At 35.5% G+C, this 25,894-nt stretch overlaps 1 protein-coding gene across 6 annotated transcripts in view; it reads left to right on the forward strand.

Annotated features, from left to right (window-relative positions):
• The window catches only part of VPS13B (vacuolar protein sorting 13 homolog B), a 778,894-nt gene that overhangs the window by 36,883 nt on the left and 716,117 nt on the right, over nt 1–25,894 (forward strand). For all 6 annotated transcript variants that reach the window (XR_003438158.1, XM_027131501.1, XM_027131500.1 and 3 more), the window contains exons 4-6: nt 2,265–2,385; nt 20,363–20,530; nt 24,605–24,786. Coding sequence is in view for 5 of the 6 variants with exons in the window: in XM_027131501.1 (XP_026987302.1) it covers nt 2,265–2,385; nt 20,363–20,530; nt 24,605–24,786 (471 nt within the window). In the remaining variant the exon portion in view is untranslated. The remainder of the gene's footprint in view (nt 1–2,264; nt 2,386–20,362; nt 20,531–24,604; nt 24,787–25,894) is intronic.

Raw genomic sequence — 25,894 nt, forward strand, 5'->3', positions numbered from 1 at the left:
GCTAATAACTTTTTAAAAATAAAATAACTTGTTCTTTCTTTTGCTTTAAAATGTTTGTCATTTCGTGTATGCCAGATTTATTGGACTGCAGTAGTTTTAGTGCATTTTGGCTGGAATGTTTATTATGACATCACTATAATCTATATACAGTATGTGATTTCAGATGGTTTCAGTGTTAAATATTTTCATAATTATGCTAGTTTTGGCAGTTCACTTGGAACTTTTTCACATCTCTTTAATGAATATGTTTTACTTCTGGGCTTTTGAGACAACCATATGTTTCAAAAATTAATAGTGTGCTTTTAATGTTAACATTGTGCAGAAGTGTATGACTACAGACATTTTTAAGGATCTAAGTTGAACTAAAAGTAATTACAGTAAGGTCTTATTCACAGTAGTAGTCTTTTAGTATTTGGAGACTATAACATCCCCCAAAATAACAGAAGATGTCATTATAAAGATTGAATAGTGAAGCTGTTTTGTGGAATGAAATGCTGTGAAGTTTTTTATTAACTTAAACGTAAGTTCGTGCAAAAATTTCCTTTATTGTTTGTTACAGTAAATTTTTAACTTTTTGTTGTAATGAAGTTTCAAACAGAAATTTTTTTTTTTGCTAATATATCACACTAGCATCTGAAGCCATGCTATATTGTAAAAGATTCATCTTTTATTATTGTATAATCCTCTTAGTGTGGTAGTGAATAAGAATTTTTGTGTCTTAAAGGAGGGCCTATCATTGTTCTTATTTGCCTCTAGTACCCTATTAGAATGGTAAATTTAGTGGGTATCCTTCTTTTTGTTCTTGAAATTTTCTCTTCAAATATATAAAAGAAACTAAATTTATCACGATTCTTTTAAGCATTATGAAATAGTTTTATTATTGATTAATGAATTGATGGTGCACAGTACACCATCTGTTTCCCTTTGTGTTGGAGAGATGTTTGATCTCTGCCTCCTCATATGCATCTCTCATTCAAGCAGAATGTGCTCTTTTATCCCCCCAAAAGGAATAAGATGATGTCAGATGCTTTTACCTCATTCTGCTACCTCATCTGTTTCCTCCTTGTAATATCCGTCTTATTGAAAAAGCAATCTATGTTTATTTTTTCCATTTTAACTTGTTATTCACCCTTTGAACTACTCTTTTACTTCTTCCACTCCTGTCCCTCTACTGCAATTATTAAATGTCCTTTTTTTTTCCTTTGGTTATTGGCACCCTCCTCCTAATTACCAAATTAAGTGTTAACGTCTCTGTGGTTCTTAATGTGACGTCATTTTTATTGAACTAGTACATGCCTTTAGCTTCTGGTATTGTTCTCCCATCTTAAACATTGTATACTGTGGCTTTTTTTGACTAATCATTATCCTTGCATGTGCTGTTTATAGGTTTCCCTATTTAGCCTCCAATCTTAACCTAAAACATTTCTACACTCAGTTTTAACGACCTCATCTCTCTAGTTCTTCCAAATAGAATGACTCTTTGTGTTCCTATTACTTGAAAACAAACAAAAAAGTACTCTTGTAGACTGGTTATATATGTTTTAAATAGATTCTGAAATCTTTGCGAACAGATATTATATCTAATTTGCTTTTGTAAATCCAGCAATTAACACATAAAAGCATTATATAAATGTTTGTTGAATCAAGTCAGGAAAAGAGTACTCATTTGCATTGTATAGGTTTCAAAAATATGTATGATTTTTTTGAAGTTTTTATGTTATCCATATCAAAACCCAGTTAAACCTTATATCTAATCTGAACAATATTCAATTCAGTGAACAGTGGTAAATAGGATGCCAAGATTTCTGAGGATGATTAAGATTAATCATTAAAGGTGATTAAAAAGCTTGGATTCTTAATTTAACTCACAAAATAGTAAGGGTCTTAACATATAAACAAATAGGGGAATATTAAGACCCTTTCCATTTATTTTGCATTTTCAAATGGAAAATGTTTAAAAGCTTCCTTTGAATTGTCTTCTTTTGCTAAAACCATATATAAGATTTTTTTTGACATTATCAAGTGGTGTCTTTTGATACCAACTAAAGAAATAGACAATTTATGATTTTAAACTACTACTTACTTTTAAAATGGTGTTTAAGAATGCAAATTATGAAAAATTTTGGTTACATAGATTTTTAGAGCTAAAAAAAAACCCTGAAGAGTCTATTTTATCACATTTTAGTAACTTGCATACATTCAACAAAACTTTTTAAAATTCTTGAATGGTGACTGATACTTTTCTTTCTTCAAAATAAAAATAGGATGACCATGAAAGCTGTGGTTCTAATTCTACCAACCGTAGTACTACTGAGAACACAAAGTCATCAGTAAAACCCAGAAGAATTCAGCAGGCTGCTCCCACAGATCCTGATTTGCCACCAGGTAACTTCTTTTTTATTTTTAATTTTGGTTTATTTTTGGCTGCGTTGGGTCTTCGTTGCTGTGCGTGCGCTTCTCATCGCTGTGGCTTCTCTTGTTGTGGAGCAGGCTCTAGGTGCATGGGTTTCAGTAGTTGCAGCACGTGGGCTCAGTAGTTGTGTCACGCAGGCTTCAGTAATTGTGGTGCACAGGCTTAGTTGCTCCATGGCATGTGGGATCTTCCTGGACCAGGGCTCGAACCCCTGTCCCCTACATTGGCAGGCGGATTCTTAACCACTGCACCACAAGGGAAGTCCCACCACCAGGTAACTTCTAAGGGTATTGATAAAACCAAAATTTTGATTGTTATTAATCATTGTTGTAACCCTTTGTAGAATATATGTTTTCCATATTTTTTAGTGTCATAAAATATTTAAAATATATGTAAATTTGCTGCATGACATCAGAACAGATTGAAAGATGTTTGTGAGGGCTCTGGACTCATTCAAATTTTGATGCTCTTTTGTCCTAGGTTTATTCCTTAAGTTTCTTTCTTTCTTTTTTTTTTTCTATTTACTCCTTTAAGATTAAAAGGTGGATGACTGAATGACAGTTACTTGAATATATTTTTGTCTTAAAATTTACTCATCTGTAAGTATAGGAATCACTGATCTAAACAACAAAATAACACAGATCATTTCAGACAGCTTCCAGTCTCCAGATTAAAAGCTTCATCACTTCAATTATATATATAATTCCTTTCATTTATTTTCTCATAGATTCTAATCATCTCTTGAGGATGATTAAAGGACAAATCCCAATAATTAATACATTGTTCTTACTTCGCTGCTGTTTGTCCCTATGCACGTGATCATATATCAGGACCCCTTCCCTTAAATTTTTCCTAGATTAAAGGTCAGGAATCTAATACATCTTCATGGAACACTAGTGCACATTTGATGTTTTTAACAGCGTTTCACATTAAATAAAAAGGAGACATATTGTTCTGGGTAAGATAAGTACTCATTACATCATTAAGTTAAAGAATAATCTTATCATTGTATAAAAAGTTCCCAGAAATTTAAGTTAGCTCTGTACTGCTTGAAATGTTTGTATAATAGTTATAGTCTTTTCGATGTGGCGATTTTGCAGAGCAAAGTGTCAGTGCAGGTGTTTCACATTCTTTTTCTGTTTTTTTTTTTTTTTTATGTTTCTGTTTATTTCTTCATTACACTCACGATCTTATAGTTATTTGTTGTCATCAGGGAAACAGAAAGAGGGATGGAAGTCAGCTCTTCTTGGGGACTCAGGACTTTCTTCCTCAGTTATATTAGTTCCAATACCTAAAAGGTGGATCCCAATCCTGTTTTCACTCACAGAGAACTCTGAAAACAGGCCAGTTTATCTGATGCAAAATCAACACCTGAGGAGACCCAAATCTTTTTTTACATTTTAAGATGATAACTGGGATTTTTTTTTTTTTTTTTTTTTTTGCGGTACGCGGGCTTCCCACCGCCGTGGCCTCTTCCGTTGCAGAGCACAGGCTCCGGACGCGCAGGCCCGGCGGCCATGGCTCACGGGACCAGCCGCTCTGCGGCACATGGGATCCTCCCAGACCGGGGCACGAACCCGCGTCCCCTGCATCGGCAGGTGGACTCTCAACCACTGCACCACCAGGGAAGCCCATAAGTGGGATTTTTAAAAAAAAAATTTTATTGGAGTATAGTTGCTTTCTTACATCCTCTCCAAGCAAAGACTTGCCTCTGACTCCTACTTATAGTCTCTTTGTTCCTTTTGCTTCTTGATAAACAAAGGAAACTGAAATTTTTATTTATCTGGAGGAGTAGTGGCTTACAAATAACAGTTCCTTGATAAATGTTTAATGAAGGAAAAAAAAACAGTGATTGTTACATGTCAGCTCTGTGGCCAAAGTGCATTGATGCCTTTTTACAGTTAGTAGTTATCTGTCCTTCTCTTTCATTTATCAATTACTTCTTTTTTTTTGAGGTATAGCTGACATTGGTATACACTTGTTTTCTGCCCCAAAGCTTTGTAAGCTGGTTTCAACCTAAGTTCAACCCAATTTCAAAGCTATTAATTTTTGACAGTCTTCTGGCACCATCTACTTTACTTGTAAGAGGTTGCCATTAGGTACATCATTTCATAGCCGCCCTCCCTCAAATATAGTTTCTAAATTACATTTGAATTGAACATATTTAACTGGTGTTATAGTGATGTTAATGCTGATGCTTTGTGTTCTTAGGAACTTTACCTAACAGATCTCAGTATTCTCTCTGGCCTTAGAATAAATAGATTAATTGCTACGGCTGGAGAAGGTGCCAGAAGAAGTTATTTTACTTCTGAATGTTTCTAATTCTACTTAGAGTAGTTATGATGGTTAAAGAGCTTTCTAAATTCTTTTCGTAATTATTAACTCCTTGGGAGAAGTCCCTGGTGAATCTAATTAAACTGTAAATTAAACTATAGCTTATTCTTATTTATAAAATGGGCAACCCCTTTACCCCTCCAAATTTCTGACTACATATCCCCTTAAAACTTCCTAAGCCAGCTCATTGTATACAACTCTCTCCATCAATATCCTGGCAAAGAATAAGCAGTTTTAGGTTTAACTGTTGAGTCTTATTACATTTTTTTTTTCTTTTAAGAACTTGTTTAAGAAAAATTTAAAGCTTTTGTCAGTTGTTGATTTCACAGATTAAAAATCTTCTGTGGGCTAACTTGCATGTCCTCAAAACAGGTCCCAGACTTTTAATGATTCTTTAGAGACTGTATTGGAATTTATACTGATATTCAGGATTGGGAGAACTGACCTATTTTTAGGAGCATAAAACATAAAAATAAACGTAACATAAAACATCCTATATTTAGTGGCATAAAACAGAGCTGTGTTCTACTAAACTACTTGAGGTAGCTTTTGGATTAACAGGTGCTTTTCTGCCTTACCTGACAGGACTCATATCCTCTTTTATGCTGTGACAAATATCACAGTTAAAGGAGTTGCTTTAGGAAGTAACTGAACTTGTTGGACAATTACTGGAAGGCAGAGCAGCTAAACTTAATATTGCCAAAGGAAAAAAAAAAGATAATTTGACAGTCCAGTTGGATAATGGTAAATCCTTTTATTTCAAGATAAACTCATATGGTTATTTGAGGACTCATTTCTGGCAATGTTATCTTACCTGGAAAGAACCTATATTAAGGTTCTTTCATGGTAGAGATGAATTCCTGTTCTCAAAATTTTCTAGGGCAAAGTTACTTCTTCCAGCATCTGTGGTTATAATTTTGGAGTTCAAACATTTACGTAGATTCAGAGATGCTTTTTGAGAAAAGTTTTGGTGTTGAGAATAGTTGTTTGTTTTATATCTTGAAGGATGGGCACCCCTCTAATAGGAAAGAAACACAAGTCAATATCTCGTATTTTCTTTGCAATTTCTGGTCTTGTTACCTGGAACAGTCTTTTTCAGATTATGCATCCTGACCAGTGAGTGCATTGTGAAAGCAGTTTAGTGGGTCATGGCAAGCATTTAAAAAATACGTAGCATAGAATAGAAAACCACATGGTGTGGGGAATGTAGTAAAGGTTAATCATATTGCAAGAAACTTATGCGTATATGTGTGCTTTGCTTGGTTGTGATGTAATATTTCTTACTGGGAGAGAGGTCAAAAGAGTTTGAATCTGACTGATTTGAGCCATACACATTTTCTTTCAGTTAATGATATATAGGCCAGAACCTTCAATTACTTTTAATAGTTTTGAATTGTGGGCTTAGGATACTCAGTAAGATATGTTGACAATTCCTATTTAGAGAGAAAGTTTAAGGATGTTTCATTTATTTCTTTCTTCATTCATGCTTTCCTCAGTATTCTCTGTACTTTATCTAGCTTAGAAGTGAGATTACTTCTACATACAGCTACATACCTGGATTATTTAGTCCTGTGCTCTCTGAAGTGTACAACCTTTGGTTTTGTTGAAGGTCATTGTAAGAAGCCAGCCTTCTGTGGGCTGCTTCTGCATTTTCTCTAAAATGGCTTTAAGGGTATTGTGCTTTAATTTATTCAGGACCTCTTAATTAATGGGTATGTTTTTTCTTGTTAAATATTTTTTCATTAAAGTTTTTTTCTACTTATTTTCTAGGAAGCTCAGATAAATTTTGTGTTCTAGTGCATAGCTTCCTCTTTCTTGATTTTGTCATGTAATTGTCTCTTCCCTTTTTTTCTCCTTACCCTTTTACTCAGAATACATGTATTGGGGTGGCCAAAAAGTTCCTTCGGTTTTAAAGCAAAAATAAAAGACACATTTTTCATTTTCACCAAGTACTTTATTGACCAACGTATTCACAGTTTTGTTCCACTACGTTCTGCCATTTTCCAGGCCACTTCATAATTCCATTTTTCCAAAACTTTTCATCTTTTTAAGCAAAGAACAGTCTTCTAGGGAATTGCAATTTTTTCCATTAAGAGAATTTTATAAAGCCCGAAATGAATGGAAATCTGAAGGTGCAATGTCTGGTGAATATGGCGGATGAATCAGAACTTCCCAGCCAAGCTGTAACAGTTTTAGTCTGGTCATCAAAGAAACACATGGTCTTGCGTTATCCTAATGGAAGATTATGTGTTTTCTGTTGACTAATTCCGGATGCTTTTTGTCGAGTGCTGCTTTCAGTTGCTTTAATTGGGACCAGTACTTGTTGGAATTAACTGTTTGGTTTTCCGGAAGGAGCTCATAATAGAGGAGCTTCCAATCCCACCATATACACAACATCACCTTCTTTGGATGAAGACTGGCCTTTGGTGTGGTTGGTGGTGGTTCATTTTTCTTGCCCCATGATTTCTTCCATTCCACATTACTGTACAGTATTCACTTTTCATAGCTCATGACAATTGGTTTTAAAAACGGAACGTTTTCGTTACGTTTCAGTAGAGAAATACATGTGGAAATATGGTCAAGAAGGTTTTTTTCATGCTCTCACTCCCTCTTGTGAGAACACGAGAATCGCAACTAGCTGCTGGACAATCATCGATAGGAGGACACTGGAACTCACCAAAAAAGATACCCCACATCCAAGGACAAAGGAGAAGCCACAGTGAGATGGTAGGAGGGGCGTAATCACAGTAAAATCAAAGCCCATAACTGCTGGGTGGTTGACTCACAGACTGGAGAACAATTATACCACAGAAGTCCACCGACTGGAATGAAGGCTCTGGGCCCCATGTCAGGATTCCCAACCTGGGGGTCTGGCAACGGGACGAGGAATTCCTAGAGAATCAGACTTTGAAGGCTAGTGGGATTTGATTGCAGGACTTTGACAGGACTGGGGGAAACAGAGACTCCACTCTTGGAGGTCACACACAAAGTAGTGTGTGCATCGGGACCCAGGGGAAGGAGCAGTGACCCCAGGGGAGACTGAAACAGACCTACCTGCTAGTGTTGGAGGGTCTCCTGTGGAGGCAGGGCATGGCTGTGTCTCACCGTGAGGACAAGGACACTGGCAGCAGAAGTTCTGGGAAGTACTCCTTGGTGTGAGCCCTCCCAGAGTCTGCCATTAGCCCTACTAAAGAGCCTGGATAGGCTCCAGTATTGGGTCACCTCAGGCCAAACAACCAACAGGGAGGGAACCCAGCCCCACCCATCAGCAGACAAGCAGGTTAAAGTTTTACTGAGCTCTGCCCACCAGAGCAACAGCCAGCTCTACCCACCATCAGGAAGCTTGCACAAGCCTCTTAGAGAGCCTCATCCACCAGAGGGCAGAGAGCAGAAGCAAGAAGAACTACAGTCCTGCAGCCTGTGGAACAAAAAACCACATTCACAGAAAGATAGACAAGATGAAAAGGCAGAGGGCTATGTACCAGATGAAGGAACAAGATACAACCCCAGAAAAACAACTAAATGAAGTGGAGAAAGGCAACCTTCCAGAAAAAGAATTCAGAATAATGACAGTGAAGATGATCCAGGACCTCGGAAAAAGGATGGAGGCAAAGATCGAGAAGATGTGAGAAATGTTTAACAAAGATCTAGAAGAATTAAAGAACAAACAAACAGATGAATAATATAATAACTGAAATGAAAAATACACTAGAAGGAACCAATAGCAGAATAACTGAGGCAGAAGAACGGATAAGTGACCTGGAAGACAGAATGGTGGAGTTCACTGCCACGGAACAGAATAAAGAAAAAAGAATGAAAAGAAATGAAGACAGCCGAAGAGACCTCTGGAACAACGTTAAACACAACAACATTCGCATTATAGGGGTCCCAGAAGGAGAAGACAAAGAGAAAGGACCAGAGAGAATATTTGAAGAGATATAGTTGAAAAATTCTCTAACGTGGGAAAGGAAATAGCCGTTCAAGTCCAGGAAGCACAGAGAGTCCCATACAGGATAAACCAAAGGAGAAACACGCTGAGACACATAGTAATCAAATTGGCAAAAATTAAAGACAAAGAAAAATTACTGAAAGCAGCAAGGGAAAATCGACAAATAACATACAAGGGAACTCCCATAAGGTTAACAGCTGATTTCTCAGCAGAAACTCTACAAGCCAGAAGGGAGTAGCATGATATACTTAAAGTGATGAAAGGGAAGAACCTACAACCAAGATTACTCTACCCAGCAAGGATCTCATTCAGATTCAATGGAGAAATCAAAAGCTTCACAGACAAGCAAAAGCTAAGAGAATTCAGCACCACCAAACCAGCTCTACAACAAATGCTAAAGGACCTTCTCTAAGTGGGAAACACAAGAAAAGAAAAGGACGTACAAAAACAAACCCTCCAACATTAAGAAAGTGGTAAAAGGAACATACATATCGATAATTACCTTAAACATGAATAGATTAAATGCTCCAACCAAAAGACATAGGCTTGCTGAGTGGATACAAAAATGAAACACATATATAGGCTGTCTACAAGAAACCCACTTCAGACCTAGGGACACATACAAACTGAAAGTGAGGGGATGGAAAAAGATATTCCATGCAAATGGAAATCAAAAGAAAGCTGGAGTAGTAATACTCATATCAGATAAAATAGACTTTAAAATAAAGAATGGTACAAGAGACAAGGAAGGACAATACATAATGATCAAGGGACCAATCCGAGAAGATATAACAATTATAAATATATATGCACCCAACGTAGGAGCACCTTATTACATAAGGCCAGTGCTAACAGCTATAAAACAGGAAATGGACAGTAACGCAATAATAGTGGGGGAGTTCAACACCTCACTCACACCAATGGACAGATCATCCAAACAGAAAATTAATAAGGAAACAGAAGCTTTAAATGACACAGTAGACCAGATAGATTTAATTGATATTTATAGGACATGCCATCCAAAAATAGCAGATTACACTTTCTTCTCAAGTGCGCACGGAACGTTCTCCAGGATAGATCACGGCTTGGGTCACAAATCAAGCCTCAGTAAATTTAAGAAAATTGAAATCATATCAAGCATCTTTTCTGACCACAGTGCTATGAGACTAGAAATGAATTACAGGGAAATAAACGTAAAAAACACAAACACATGGAGGCTAAACAGTACGTTACTAAATAGCCAAGAGTTCACTGAAGAAATCAAAGAGGAAATCAAAAAGTACCTAGAGACAAATGACAATGAAAACACGATGATCCAAACCTATGGGATGCAAAAAGAGCAGTTCTAAGAGGGAAGTTTATAGCTATACAAGCCTACCTCAAGAAACAAGAAAAATCTCAAATAAACAATCTAACCAGTGCTTCCCTGGTGGCGCAGTGGTTGAGTGTCCGCCTGCCGATGCAGGGGACATGGGTTTGTGCCCTGGTCCGGGAGGATCCCACATGCCTCGGAGCGGCTGGGCCTGTGAGCCATGACTGCTGAGCCTGCAAGTCTGCAGCCTGTGCTCCGCAACGGGAGAGGCCACAATGGTGAGAGGCCTGTGTATCGCAAAAAAAAACCAACAAAAAACAAACAAAAAAATCTAACCTTACACCGAAAGGAACTTGAGAAAGAAGAATATACAAAACCCAAAGTTAGCAGAAGGAAAGAAATCATAAAGATCGGAGCAGAAATAAATGAAATAGAAACAAAGAAAACAATAGCAACACCCATTTATGATAAAAACTCTCCAGAAAGTGGGCATAGAGGGAACCTACCTCGATCTAATAAAGGCAATATATGACAAACTCATAACAAACATCATTCTCAATGGTGAAAAACTGAAAGCATTTCCTCTAAGATCAGGAACGAGACAAGGATGTCCACTCCCACCACTATTATTCAACATAGTTTTGGAAGTCCTAGCCACGGCAATCAGAGAAGAAAAAGAAATAAAAGGAATACAAATTGGAAAAGGAGAAGTAAACCTGTCACTGTTTGCAGATGACATGATACTAAACATAGAGAATCCTAAAGATGCCACCAGAAGACTCCTAGAGCTAATCAATGAATTTGGTAAAGTAGCAGGATACAAAATTAATTCACAGAAATCACTTGCATTCCTATACATTAATGATGAAAAATCTGAAAGAGAAATTAAGGAAACACTCCCATTTACCATGGCAACAAAAAGAATAAAATACCTAGGAGTACACCTACCTAGGGAGACAAGAGACCTGTATGCAGAAAACTATAAGACACTGATGAAAGAAATTAAAGATGATACCAACAGATGGAGAGATATACCATGTTCTTGGATTGGAAGAATCAATATTGTGAAAACGACCATACTATCCAAAGCAATCTGCAGATTCAATGTAATCAGTATCAAATTGCCAATGGCATTTTTTACGGAACTAGAACTAAAAATCTTAAAATTTGTGTGGAGACAAAAAAGACCCTGAATAACCAAAGCAGTCTTGAGGGAAAAAAACAGAGCTGGAGGAATCAGACGCCCTGACTTAAGACTGTACTACAAAGCTACAGTTAACAAGGCAATATCGTACTGGCACAAAAACAGAAACATAGATCTATGGAACAAGATAGAAAGCCTAGATATAAACCACACACCTATGGTCAACTAATCTATGACAAAGGAGGCAAGGATATACAATGAAGAAAAGACAGTCTCTTCAATAAGTGGTGCTGGGAAAACTGGACAGCTACATGTAAAAGAATGAAATTAGAACACTCCGTAACACCATACACAAATATAAACTCAAAATGAATTAGAGACCTAAATGTAAGTCCGGACAGTATAAAACTCTTAGAGGAAAACATAGGAAGAACAGTCTTTGACGTAAATCACAGGAAGATGTTTTTTGATCCATCTCCTGGGGTAATGAAAATGAAAACAAAAATAAACAGTGGGACCTAATGAACCTTCAAAGCTTTTGCACAGCAAAGGAAACCATAAAGAAGACAAGAAGACAACCCTCAGAATGGGAGAAAATATTTGCAAACAAATCAACAGACGAAGGATTAATCTCCAAAATATATAAACAGCTCATGCAGCTCAATACTGAAAAAACAAACAACCAAATCCAAAAATGGGCAGAAGACCTTAGTAGACATTTCTCCAAAGAAGACATACAGATGTCCAAGAAGCACGTGAAAAGCTGCTCAACATCACTAATTATTAGAGAAATGCAAATCAAAACTACAATGAGGTATCATCTCACACCATTTAGAATGGGCATCATCAGAAAACCTACAAACAGCAAGTGTTGGAGAGGGTGTGGAGAAAAGGGAACCCTCTTTACAGTGTTAGTGGGAATGTAAATTGATACAGCCACTATGGAGAACAGTGTGGAGGTTCCTTAAAAAACTCAAAATAGAATTCCCATATGATCCAGCAATCCCAGTACTGGGCATATACCTAGAGAAAACCGTAATTCAAAAAGACATGCACCCCAGTGTTCATTGCAGCACTATTTACAATAGCCAAGTCATGGAAACAACGTAAATGCCCATCGACAGATAAATGGATAAAGAAGATGTGGTACATATCTACAATGGAATATTACTCAGCCATAAAAAGCAACGAAATTGGGTCATTTGTTGAGATGTGGATGGATCTAGAGACTGTCATACAGAGTGAAGTAAGTCAGAAAGAGAAAAACAAATATCGTATATCAACGCATATATGTGGAACCTAGAAAAATGGTACAGATGAACCGGTTTGCAGGGCAGAAGTTGAGACACAGATGTAGAGAACACATGTATGGACACCAAGGGGGGAAAGCTGCAGGGGTGTGGCGGTGGTGGTGTGATCAATTCGGCAGTTGGGATTGACATGTATACACTGATGTGTATAAAATGGATGACTAATAAGAACCTGTTGTATAAAAAAATAAAGTTCTACAATTTAAAAAAGAAAAATAAAGGGTTTTTTTTGGTTAACTTACGTGGAACCCAAATATCAGAGCAATTTACATAACCAAGCTGGTGCAAATGATTTTACGTGGTTGATTTGGGTATTTTGAGTATGTTGGCTATCTCCCACGTGGTACAACATTGATTGTTCTCAATTAATGTCTCGATTTGATCATTATCAACTTCAACTCGTCTATCCGACCGTGGAGCATGGTCCAGCGAGAAATCTCCAGCACAAAACTTCGCAAACCACTTTTGACACGTGCAATCAGTCACAGCACCTTCTCCATACACTGCACAAATCTTTTTTTGCATTTCAGTTGCATTTTTACCTTTCTTGAAATAACAGCATAATATGCCGAAAATGTTGCTCTTTTCCTTCCGTCTTCAGTATTAAAATGGCTACACAAAAATTCACCAATTTTGATTATTTTTTTTAAATGCACGCTGATATGACAGCTGTCACAATACAGTCTTAAAAAAATTGTTTCAAATGAAGTTAAAGGCAACTAAGCACTACTAGAGTCATATTATGTAAAAAACCAGTCAGATTTTGGCCAACCCAGTATATTTATGTACACACACATAGGGTGCAATGGAAATATTTAGGGTATAGATAAATTAAAAATTATGTTGCCCACTGGGTCTGAAGTTGTGACCTAGACATCTTTGATCTTCATCATCTAGCATGGAGGTTAGGAAATATTTTCTGTAAAGGGCCAGTTATTAAATATTTTAGGCTTTGCAAGCCATATATTTTCTCTTACAGCTCTTCCACTTTTTTGATGTACTGTGAAATCAGCCATAAACCGTAAATAAACTAATGTTTGTGACTATGTTCCAATAAAACTTTATTTATAACAACAGATGGCACAGCCTCATTTGGCCAGCTCCGATCTGATACAATGTCTGGTTCATAATAGCCATTTATGTATTTACTGCATTGCATAAAAACTGAACTGCATAAAATCACACAGGTTTTCAGAGATCAATAGTCAGAATCATAGAGTCATTGAAATGTAGAATAAAGCTACTTCTGATTTTTCTGGTCTAGCACTCTATCTTTTTTGGGACATGGACGCTTGAAAATCTGTTAAAAAAGTTATAGACCCACATAGGCACATTTAAAATTTGCATGTGACTTTGGGATATTCACATACTCACTGAAGTCTGTCTATAGGCCCCAGCTAAGCCTCTGATCTAGCTTACGTTTTGTGGATGAGAAATTGGAAACTTAGATATTTTGGTGTAGATGAGGAATACTTTATTATCCTTTACAATACCTGTGGTATACATGAGGTATATATTATTAAATTATTAGTCATTTACTCAAGATTTTGTTTTCTGCAGAAAATATTGAATATGAAATGGAAGGGGGGTGTGTGTGTGTGTTTGCTTAATGCTTGCCACCTTAGGCTGTTAGGGCTTGGTTTTCTGAAAAAAATCTCTTGAAGGGAGTTTAATAATAGTTGGAGAGGGTATCAGATAATTTAAGAATATTTGTGATATATCAGCTGTTCGAGAGCCTGAGCCAAAAATGGCAATGTATTTTTATAGAAGATAGCACAATCATTTCTTGTCTACTTGCCTGTGGGGAAGCTCAGCAATTTCAGCTATCTAATCACTGTTCCTTTCTGGAACATCTAAGAATAGAGAGAACCTTGTAGTAAATGAAAAAGAAATTCAGAGCTTATTTTACCTCTTCTATTTTTATGCTTTTACTGTTTTTAACATTCTCCATTAACATTTTCAGGAAAAACTTAAAAAAAAAACCGAAAAACAATGACCAGATGTGTAAGTTAAGTTAATATTAAGTGGTGGACACCTTAACTTCTAAATTTAAGGGGATTAGCACGACAAAAGTGTTTGTTTTTTTTATGTACCAGTCAAGGCAGTGTTCTGTCAGAAGCCCAGTTTCCTTTTATCTTGAGGCTCTGCTCTGCCCTACCCAGGCTTTGAATTATACTGCTTTCAGCCTTTTTTTTAAACATCTTTATTAGAGTATAACTGCTTTACGATGGTGCGTCAGTTTCTGCTTTATAACAAAGTGAATCAGTTATACATATACATATGTCCCCATATCTAGTCCCTCTTGCATCTCCCTCCCTCCCACCCTCCCTATCCCACCCCTCTAGGTGGTCACAAAGCACTGAGCTGATCTCCGTGTGCTGTGCGGCTGCTTCCCACTAGCTAGCTATTTTACATTTGGTAGTGTATACATGTCCATGCCACTCTCTCACTTTGTCCCAGCTTACCCTTCCCCCTCCCCGTATCCTCAAGTCCATTCTCTAGTAGGCCTGCAGACCTGCTTTCAGCCTTTTTAAGAGGAGAATCTGGAGAAGACCTGTCGACTTCTTACTACCCCCAGGTTGGAAGTGGTATATATCCTTCTCAAATTTCATTGAGGAAAACTGTCTTCATGGACGTTATGTATATCTTAGAAGTCATATCTCAGAAACAATTCTACATTCTGGAAGGGGAAGCACAAAATATTGATGGATAGCTAGCCATTTTTGCCATACAGGTGTTCTTTCTCATTAATATATTGATCATTTTAAAAGTATGTTATGCTTTTGTCAATAACCTTCAATATATCTAACGTGTATATTTTGTTTATAACAGAAAAAGTGATAACTGGAGAGCTTTTATTTCATTCTAATTAGATTGAGTTTCAAAACATTGCTTAGTGGAGGCAGGCTGTTCAGTTCCCCAAATCTTTATTGCTGTATGCTGGAGCAGCTAGTTGAAGGCTATTTTTGCCCTTAGAGAATTAATGGCTTAGTATAGGAGATTTTGTAAACTACTAACTACAGTGCAAAACCAAAGCAAAGAGGAGCTCTAAGGAAGCACAATTAATATTTTTGGGATACTAAAAGAAAGGAGTGGTTATGTCCAGGTATTTGTGGCTTCTAAAACACAGAGGTAAAATGGAGAGGTAAGAAAAATTGAAAATGAAAGGATGGAAAATCATATAGTAGACAAGCACTATCCAAAAATAACATAAAGATCAGGCAAAATAAAACTTAAGGCAAAAGTATTGATGGACATATATAATAGATGCTGAATTATAGTAAAAGGTACTGTTCTCCAAAAAATATATGATGGCTTTGTATGTACCTAACAACCTATGTTCGAAATGTGATAGATCAAGCAGACAAAAAAAAATACCCAAACTGGGTCTTTGAATAGCACAATTAACAAGATTATTTTATAGATACATGTAAAATTCTGCACCCAGCAGATAAGACAGTGTACATTCTTTTGATGCACACATTGGATATGTATAGACATTGAAAAAGACTTGGTCAAAAAGGAATTCTTGACAAATTTCAAAGAATCATTATCATAAAGACCATCCTCTCTGGCCACAATACAATTAAATTAGAATAATTACCGATATGTTTGAATTTACTTCTACCATTTTATTATTTGTTTTGTCTTTGTAAGCTCTGATTTTCATTCTTCTATTTCCTCTCTCGTGCTTACTGTTTACTTTTCAGTGTCCTGAAATAGCTGCTCCGTACTTTCTTTCCAGGTTTTCTGGCTACCTTTAGTGAGAAGGAGTGGAATGTGCTTACTTTATCTTACCCAGAACCTGGAACCTGTTAACATTTTGATGTACAACCTTTTAGAGACTTTTGTTTCTTTGTGTGTGTGTGTGTGTGTGTGTGTGTGTGTGTGTGTGTGTGTGTGTGTGTGTGTGTGTGTGTGTGTGTGTGTGCGCGCGCGCGCGCATACACATATAGATTTTTTTTTGTAATTTGTGTTTTTTAATGTTAGGAACATGTTTTAAGGACATTAATTTTTTCATAATGTTATTTTAATCATTGGCATGTATTACATTGTGTAACTGTTCCATAGTTTGTTTAATCAGTCCCTTTTTGTTTGTTATTTAGGTTATTTTTCATTTTCTGTTTTGTAAAATGCTTTAACAAACATACTGGTAGATAAATCTTTGCACACACCTCTGTTTATTTCCTTAGGAGAAATTTTTATCAACTATAAAATCAAAATTTGTGAGTAATTTTAAGGTTTTGGCATGTGTAACCAAACTATTCCCTGTGAAAAATTTGTTAACAGTATCTTCTAACAAGCACATTTTTGGTCCAGTGCTGTTTTTTATTATCAAAAAATATTTCTTTGAAACTTTTATAGATGGAAAATGCTATCATATCTTTTATTGCTAGCTGGAATTATCATTTTTTTAAACCATTCTCTTTTCATTTCATTATGAAGAATAGCAAATTTTTATATTTTGTTAGCTGATCTATATTCAGTATTTTTCAGTTATATCTTTTGGATTTTCTGTATAAAAAACAGTCATCTTCATGTAATGGTGATTTTGTGTTCTTCTTGTAAGTACTTACACTTATTTCTCTTTTTTACCCTTCCTTAGTTGTTTAGAAATTCTCTGACTGTCTCAAATAATAATACTGGTAATAAGTATCTTCAACTCACAGCTATTTTCCTTAGCTCCTACAGTAACTGCCCTAAGTTATCTTTTAGTTACCAAAGCTGATGGATTTAAAAAAAAAAAATTCTTGTATTATAGAACCTCTCTACTGCATTACCAATAAGGAATCCTTATTCTTAACCTTCTAAATAAGTTTTGTTTTGGAATAATTTCAACCTTACAAAAAAGGCAAGAACATTAGAGAGAACTAACTTTTCCTTTAACTATAAGTTGCCTATATTATGCTGCATAACCCCCCAAAATATTTTACACCAAAAATTTGATGAGGAAGTTTTTAGGTGCTGTAACCAAGTCATCAACCATGGAATCTCTGTTTTTGAGCAACTTGGCTTCCTAGTGACCATGTTAAGATAAACTGATTGCAAGTACTGTCTGTTTGTAACCCAAGTATTTGCCATACACTATTTAATTTAATCATATCAGATAAATAAATAAGATATAATCTTTGCTCTCTAGGATTTCATAGTTTAACAGAGAAGGTAATTATACATAAACATATACAAATGATAGGCTTATGAGGTAACATAAGCCCAAGAAAAGTGATACAGTCTCCTTAATGTTGATGTGTAGGGTGAGGGACATTGGAGAAGAGGATATAGGGCAGAGGACATTCATACTGGGCCTGAACAAGATGGGAGAATGGACAAAGTGTTCCACACAGAGCAAAGTCATGAGCAAAGTCAATGAAAATTTATAGTGTTTTTTTTGGCCTTGTGGGCATTAGATGTATGTGTTTGGAGGAATGGGGTTTGTGGATGGGAGAGAGTTGGATAATGATAAGAATTTCTGGAAAGGTTGACTAGTAGGAGGCTGTTGTTTTAGAGCCATCTAATGTGACGTCTTAGAGGTTCTTATCCCCAGAGTGACCTTGTGTTTTCAGATGCTTGTGGAATAGACCTGAATTACTGTTATTTCACTTGAACAGATATATTCCTAGGGAGTCTCTAAATATGGAGTGATGAGAGCTCTTAGATCTGCTCTTTTTTTTTTTTTGTGGTACGCGGGCTTCTCACTGTTGTGGCCTCTCCAGTTGTGGAGCACAGGCTCCGGATGCGCAGGCTCAGCGGCCATGGCTCATGGGCCCAGCCGCTCCGCGACATGTAGGATCTTCCTGGACCGGGGCACGAACCCGTGTCCCCTGCATCGGCAGGTGGACTCTCAACCACTGCGCCACCAGGGAAGCCCAGATCTGCTCTTTGACATTTTTCTGTAGCAAACTTTGAACTAAGTTATTATGAGGGATTAAGGAGATAGTGTATCATTTATTCTGTTGGTTAGTTCCTGTTTGGCATTGCGTGTTTTAATACGAAGACATAAATAGTCTTCTGTAGAAGTAGTTCTTTTTAGATACTTGTTTCTGTTACTTTGGTGATTTGGCTTATTCATCTCAGCTTGTATGATGAGAAACTGAGAGAAGATGTTAATAAGTAGATGAAAAATCCATCAGTAGGTTTTCTGTCAGTTACAGTACATTTACAGTATCATGTTTCTTTCGTTACTTTGCATTATATGTTTTCTCTGGTTCTGTCTCTGAGAGTTTTTTTTTTTTTCTGGGGCAGGGGAGACAATAAAAACTCAAACTCTTAAGAGGATTTTATGAATTCTCTATTGATGACAGGTTTTTCAGAAATAGGAAAACCAATGTTAGTCATGCTTCTTGACTTCTCAGAAACTTCCTTTTTTTTTTGTGGTACGTGGGCCTCTCACTGTTGTGGTCTCTCCCGTTGCGGAGCACAGGCTCCGGATGCGCAGGCTCAGCGGCCATAGCTCACCGGCCTAGCCACTCCGTGGCATGTGGGATCTTCCCGGTCCAGGGCACGAACCCGTGTCCCCTGCATCGGCAGGCGGACTCTCAACCACTGCGCCATCAGGGAAGCCCGAAACTGTTCATTTTTAACATCTCTCTTGAGTGGTGATAGCATGGGGGAAATATACATTTTAAGGTTGAACATTTTGATACTTAGAATTTCTTTTGGAAGCGTAATTTGTTAAGCATCATTTTAGCATCTACTCTCGTAAAGTATTTGTTCCCTAAATTTATTGATATTTTGTATGTTAATTTTATAGCATATGGTAATTGGCACTCTAAAAGCTGCTAATATGAGAAAAACTTGAACTTAATCATTCTACATTTCTTTTCTGTTTGTATCCATTGGTAATTAATGAAGGAGTTGGTTTTTGCAAGCATTTGTGGTGGAATAAATTTAAGTAAGCTTTCTTCTAGCAGGCTTCAGTGTAGGTGTTAACAATGTCAGTTGCTGACAGAAGTTGATTCTATTTTGTCAGTAAAGTTCTGATTTAAAGAATACAAGCAGATAGTTATTTCATGAAATAGCTAAAATTTTTATTATTTTTTACATAGGTTTTATAGTGGAAAATGCACTTGAATAAAGTTTTTAATCTTTTTCTCCTTTGTCTTTTTAAATGCTGTTTAGGTTTAGTTTCACTTATATTTTCAATTATATTCCTCAGTAATATATCTATATACACATTTATTGTGTGAGAAACTTGTGAGATTATGAATTCTCATCATGCTTTATCTGTTTTCTTTCTTTCCCTACTTTTCTCTTCTTCATTGTGTTCTTTTTCCCCTTTTTCTCTAATACTTTCTGTGTTTTCTTCCTCAGTCATATTCTCCCCCTTTCCGTGTTTCAGTATTATACATTAGTAAGTGGAAATCATTGAATCCGTTATGATGGTCTTGTTTCTTCTATCTTTCTTCCTCCAGACCTTGTTTTTGAATATCTTTATGGGTATTTAAAGTAGGAAGACAAGACAGTAGCTGCAAAAAGAACCTTAAAGAAGCTCTTCTTCCTCTTATGTATTGTATAATCAGTATATAGTAACATTGTTTCATTTGGGAAAGTGTTTATAAAATAGGCAGAAATCAGACAAAGTACTTGTAGATTAGGATAATCTTTGAATGGGATCTAGAATTATGTTGTTAAAAGGTATGGCTTATACGGTTTCTCTTAGAATGTGAAACTTCATTATATAGAACTTCTTTGTAATGGTTTTTGTTGGGATGGATCTGCTACTTATTAGCTGTGTCTCTTTGGCAAGCCTGTTTACTTATCTGAATGTTAGTTTCATCTTTGCAAAATATGATAAATGATACCTGTCTTTCACATATATTAACTTTAGTAACATTTTAAGAATAATTATTTATTGATAGATTTAACTTCTAATTGGTTTCTTTTTTCCCCTATTTTATAGGTTATGTGCAGAGTCTGATTAGACGAGTTGTAAATAACGTAAATATTGTTATAAATAATCTCATACTAAAATATGTTGAAGATGATATTGTTCTTTCAGTCAACATCACTTCTGCAGAATGCTATACAGTAGGTGAATTGTGGGATCGTGCATTCATGGATATTTCTGGTGAGTAAACGTCAAGAAGAGTATAGCTTTTTCTATTGTTGAAACAGTTGTCTTGCATTCTGAACCTTTTTTTGGGCCACCAGGCTCCTAGATAAATCTAATGAAAGCTTTATGCCTTCAGCCTGGAAAAATGCACATATGTAAAATTTAGCATACAATTATATTAATTTTTATTCTTTCTTACCGGTCACTTTCTTGCTTCAAATATTATATATAGTATTTTACAATGCTGTGGGTTGAAGGAATAAAAATTAAATAATACTTAGTTAAAATTTTGAATGTTTGTGAAAGAGGAAAGGGGACATGTTGCTTTTGCATAGTTCAGTAATGGCAAAACAGTGTATCTGACTGATTTATGTTTTAGGTTTGTGTACTACAGAGCATATTTGGGATTTTTGGATAATCCCAAAGCCTCCTTTATTATGTGCTGCATTCTCCTTCTGCTTATAGTAAAAGAACTATTAAGTAATAATATAATTTAATAACTACCAAATATTTATTATTATTTTATTTATTATGTTCTACATGGAAGGTAGGCACTGTGTCAAGCCTTGAAATTAGAGCTCTGAAAAAAATAGTGCTGTTTCCTAGTTTTGTCAGAAGACATAATAGTTAAATAAGGCACAACACTTGTTGATACATGTTCTGATAGGGTAAGCAGTAGGTATTTTTGGAAAATATAGTAAGGAGACTATTGTGAACACCTTTTATTTGTGACTCGCCATTGTACCTAATTGTTAAAGGTGCTGGCACTAAAGTTAGACTACCTGAGTTTGAATCCTGGCTCTCCCAACTTCATAGAGATGTATGACCTTGGGTGAGTTACTTCACTTCACTGTTTCTTTGTTTCCTCAAATACATACCACAGCATAAAAGTGTCTTATACATAGTCAACACTCAGAAAATGAGCTATTATTATTATTTAAATTCATTTTCTCAGATTCTCATTACAATTCCATAAAGTGATATCCTTTCTCATTCGTTTAGTCATATATTCATTTACTTATTTTAAGTCCTAGTTACAAGAAAGCGAAGTGAAATTGAGTCTCAAGGTTACTTAACTTGTCTTGTTAGGGCATACAAATAGGAACTAGAAGAATTGGAATATAGTTTTGTTTTTGTATGTTCTTTAATGTTTGGCCTTCACATTTTAATAATGAAGAATAATCCTGATCTTGAGGCTCTGTTGTGAGGCATAAATAAGAGCATATGCAAAGGCCCAAATTTTGTTTCTGAGACATTTTCAATGCCTCCTTCTTATCCTCTGTGGAAATAAATATTTGGTTAAAATGCCAAAATAAAAAGTTATGAAAAACAGAAAACAAACAGAACTGGATGATGCAGGATTGAATAAATGAGTTGAAATTTTAGGGGAAGAAATGTCATTTATAGTTTTTACATAGAAGTAAAGCAAATATTACTCTGGGAAGTTATTTATAATGAATTAGAAAGAGTCTTGAATTGGGAGTTAGGGGATCTTGGTTCAAATCTTCCCTCCAGCACTAACCTAGTGCAACCTTGGGTAAGTCATTTGTAAATGTGAATTATCATTACTGCCAACCTACCAGTGTATTTATGAGAGTCAAGTATGATACCACATGAAAGCTCATGATGATGGTGGTGGTAAAAACAGCAAAGAGTATTTTCCATTTATTGAGTGAGTGCTTGTTAACTGCTGTGCCTGGTGCTGTTTATGTTTTTTGTTTTTGTTGTTTTTTTAGTTAATTATCTTGTTTGAATCCTTTAGCTTCTGAGGTAGATACTGTTTCCCCTTTTATTAATTTTTAATTCAACATTTGGTACTTAAAAGGATTTATGTAACATACACTTGTTATAACACAATATAACGAACGCTTACCCTTTAAGTAACTAGAACATTAACAGTTTGCCCCTTCCAAAGTATTTTTCCCTGTCCTATTCCCTTGCTTCCTCCTAGAGTTAACTGCTGTATTAGAATTTTATCATTTAATTGCTTTAAAAAAGTGCTGTAAAAAGGAATGAAGTCCTGATACATGCTAAAACATGGATGAATCTTGAAAACATTATGCATACATGTAAGCATTTCTTTAGGGCATATATAGTACTTAGGAGTGGGTTTGTTAGTTGGGAGGATATGCAAATATTCGCATTTTCAAAATAATGCAGAATCATTTTCCACAGTGCTTGTTAGATAGACATAGTTATTATCCTCATTTTATAGATTAAATTGTAGTACGTTATGTAAAGTAAGTACCAGAACCAGAATTCATTTTGTATCTTTTTAAGATAGTTCCTGTTATATTTGTGTTGAAGAAAAATATTTTTCAAAGCTTAATAATTTCCTCTCTCACCAAAAAATTTTCTAGGATATCCTTGAAATATGATCACTTAATATTCTTATAGCATAATGGATAAGAACATGTGCTCTGGAGTAAGCTTGTCAGAGTTTGAATTACACCTCTGCTCCTTATAAACTGTCTAACATTACAGATTATTTACCCTTACTGTGCCTTTGTTCCACAGCTTTTAAACAGAGCCATATAAATATTATAAGAGATAATGGATGTAAAAGATTTAGTGTAGTGTCTAATAGCAAATACTCAGTGAATTATAATTATTATAAAGAGAGGGAAGGAAGCATCTAGCTGGTTTCTTTCATTTCTTGTCCTATTATGATAATTTCTTTAATTTATGTACATGTATATAACAGTAACTAAATCATTTATTTGATTTCAGTTAATTTCAAAATGAAATTATATGGTGTTTGTTTTTTTCAACTAACAGACAAATTTGAAATTTATTGGCTGAATAAAACTTTACTGTTTTCATACATGTGCATACTCTTTATACTTCTTAAAAACTTAAATCCAAAAAAAGAGAAGAAAATTAAATGTTGAATTAATTAGAGGTTGCCAGGATATACTCAGAAATAGGAAGTATAGTTTATTGTTTTGAAGGTTCCCATGGCCATAGCATGTGGATAGTTGGTAGCTGAAAGTCACTGACCAAGTAGATTTGGGCCTAATGTTCACCTAGGAATTGCTTATTAGTTAGGAATAAATTTGCTAAAGGTTTTATTTTCTAGTTTGATACTTTACCAGCAATTGTTTCCATTTTTATTCCCTTGAAAACAAACTTTATACCATTACTGGTAATTTTGTAATTTCTTCATTAGTTATTATTTAGAGGTGTGCTGGCCACTAGAATATTCTGTGATGATGGAAATGTTTTATTTTTTACTGTCCAGTACCCTAGCCACTAACTGTATGTGGCTTTTGAGTACATGAAATGTGCCTAATGTAACCAAGGACCTGAAATTTTAGTTTTATGTGATTTTAGTTAATTCATAGGTAAATTTAAATAACACCGTATCGATGGTGGCTACCATACTGAAGAGTGCAGTTTTTGAGAGTAGCAGTAAGTTTTTCAGTGTAAAATAAATGTTAAATGAGCGACTGTTACTCAAAATATTTTTTTAATGTGGTTTTTCAAGAAATTTATTTATTTATTTATTTATTTATTTATTTATTTATTTATTGCGGTACGCAGGCCTCTCACTGTTGTGGCCTCTCCCATTGCGGAGCACAGGCTCCGGACGCACAGGCTCAGCAGCCATGGCTCCCGGGCCTAGCCGCTCCGTGGCATGTGGAATCTTCCCAGACTGGGGCATGAACCCGTGTCCCCTGCATCGGCAGGCGGACTCTCAACCACTGCGCCACCAGGGAAGCCCAAGAATTTTATTTTATTATTGTTATTTAATATTACATTGCAGATAGTGAAATGTAGCAAAATTTTTCATAAAGTTTGTCTTAAATTTGTAGTTAGGTGTCAAGCAAATTGGGGGCAAGCTGCTTCGTTTCTTTAGGCTCTATTTGATTCTTTGTACATAAAATGGGGATTATTGTGCCTAAGGTTGTTGGAAGATTTAAATGATATAATAAATGAAAAGTTCTTTTATAGGTTCTGACATCATGTATTAAATGCGCTATTAATCTTATTTCTGCTATTATTTTTATTACTGTTACACTAATAAATAATTGACTTTTTTCCCTCTAACTTTACTTTTTACTTAAAATGTTTTTCTTTCCTTTTTAGCAACTGATCTGGTGCTGAGAAAGGTTATCAATTTTTCCGACTGTACAGTTTGTCTTGATAAACGAAATGCTAGTGGTAAAATAGAATTTTACCAGGATCCTTTATTGTACAAATGTTCCTTCAGAACACGTCTGCATTTTACATATGATAACCTAAATTCCAAGATGCCATCTGTTATTAAAGTAGGTGTTTTTTTTCCTAATAGTTGAGTTGCATGTTTCTACCTTATTGACTTTCATGCATGCTAATTATTATTAAAAAGCAAAGAAGAAATTAACCTCATAAATATATAAACCATTATTTTTTGTAAAAAATGTTTTATTTATAACTTTTATGTTAATTGTTACACATTATAACTTTTTGTATTGTGTGTTCTAATAGAGGTATTTTGGGGACACCTTTTTTTTTGTGACTGTAGTTTCTTTTTTAGTTTGTCCACCTGATTAGTGTTTTTCTCTTCAAGTAGATAGAAGAGATCATATCAAAAAGTGTATTTATATCCATGGTAGACTGAAGATCAATCTTTATTTCAATCCGTATAAATTGTTTATGTGATAGCAATAGTTATTGACCCTTATCTTTCTTAGGTAATGTTGCAAGACTTAAATTTGCTTATCTAATATCTTAGTTTATTGGTTTAGGAAATTTTAGCTTTTTATCTGTGGTTTCAACATGTAATTACAATTTTATGTCAATGGGAATTTTTCAGTAATGTCTTTTTTTTTTGTTTTTAGAGGAGCTTTATTTATTTATTTAACATTTTTATTGGTGTATAATTGCTTTCCAATGGTGTATTAGTTTCTGCTTTATAACAGAGTGAATCAGTTATACATATATCCCCATATCTCTTCCCTCTTGGTCTCCCTCCTTCCCACCCTCCCTATCCCACCCTTCTAGCTGGTCACAAAGCACTGAGCTGATCTCCCTGTGCTATGCGACTGCTTCCCACTAGCTGTTTTACATTTGGTAGTGTATATATGTCCATATGTACACTACCACTCTTTCACTTTGTCCCAGCTTACCCTTCACCCTCCCCATGTCCTCAAGTCCATTCTCTAGTAGGTCTGCATCTTTATTCCCGTCTTGCCTCTAGGCTCTTCATGACCACTTTTTTTTTTTTTTTTTTTAGATTCAATACATATGTGTTAGCATATGGTATTTGTTTTTCTCTTTCTGACTTACTTCACTTTGTATGACAGACTCTAGGCTCTAGGTCCATCCACCTCAGTACAAATAACTCAATTTCGTTTCTTTTTATGGCTGAGTAATATTCCATTGTATATATGTGCC

Source organism: Aethalodelphis obliquidens, unplaced genomic scaffold, assembly GCF_003676395.1.
Source record: "Aethalodelphis obliquidens isolate GAN/ISIS:26980383/991018 unplaced genomic scaffold, ASM367639v1 scaffold39, whole genome shotgun sequence".
Classification (NCBI taxonomy): domain Eukaryota; kingdom Metazoa; phylum Chordata; class Mammalia; order Artiodactyla; family Delphinidae; genus Aethalodelphis; species Aethalodelphis obliquidens.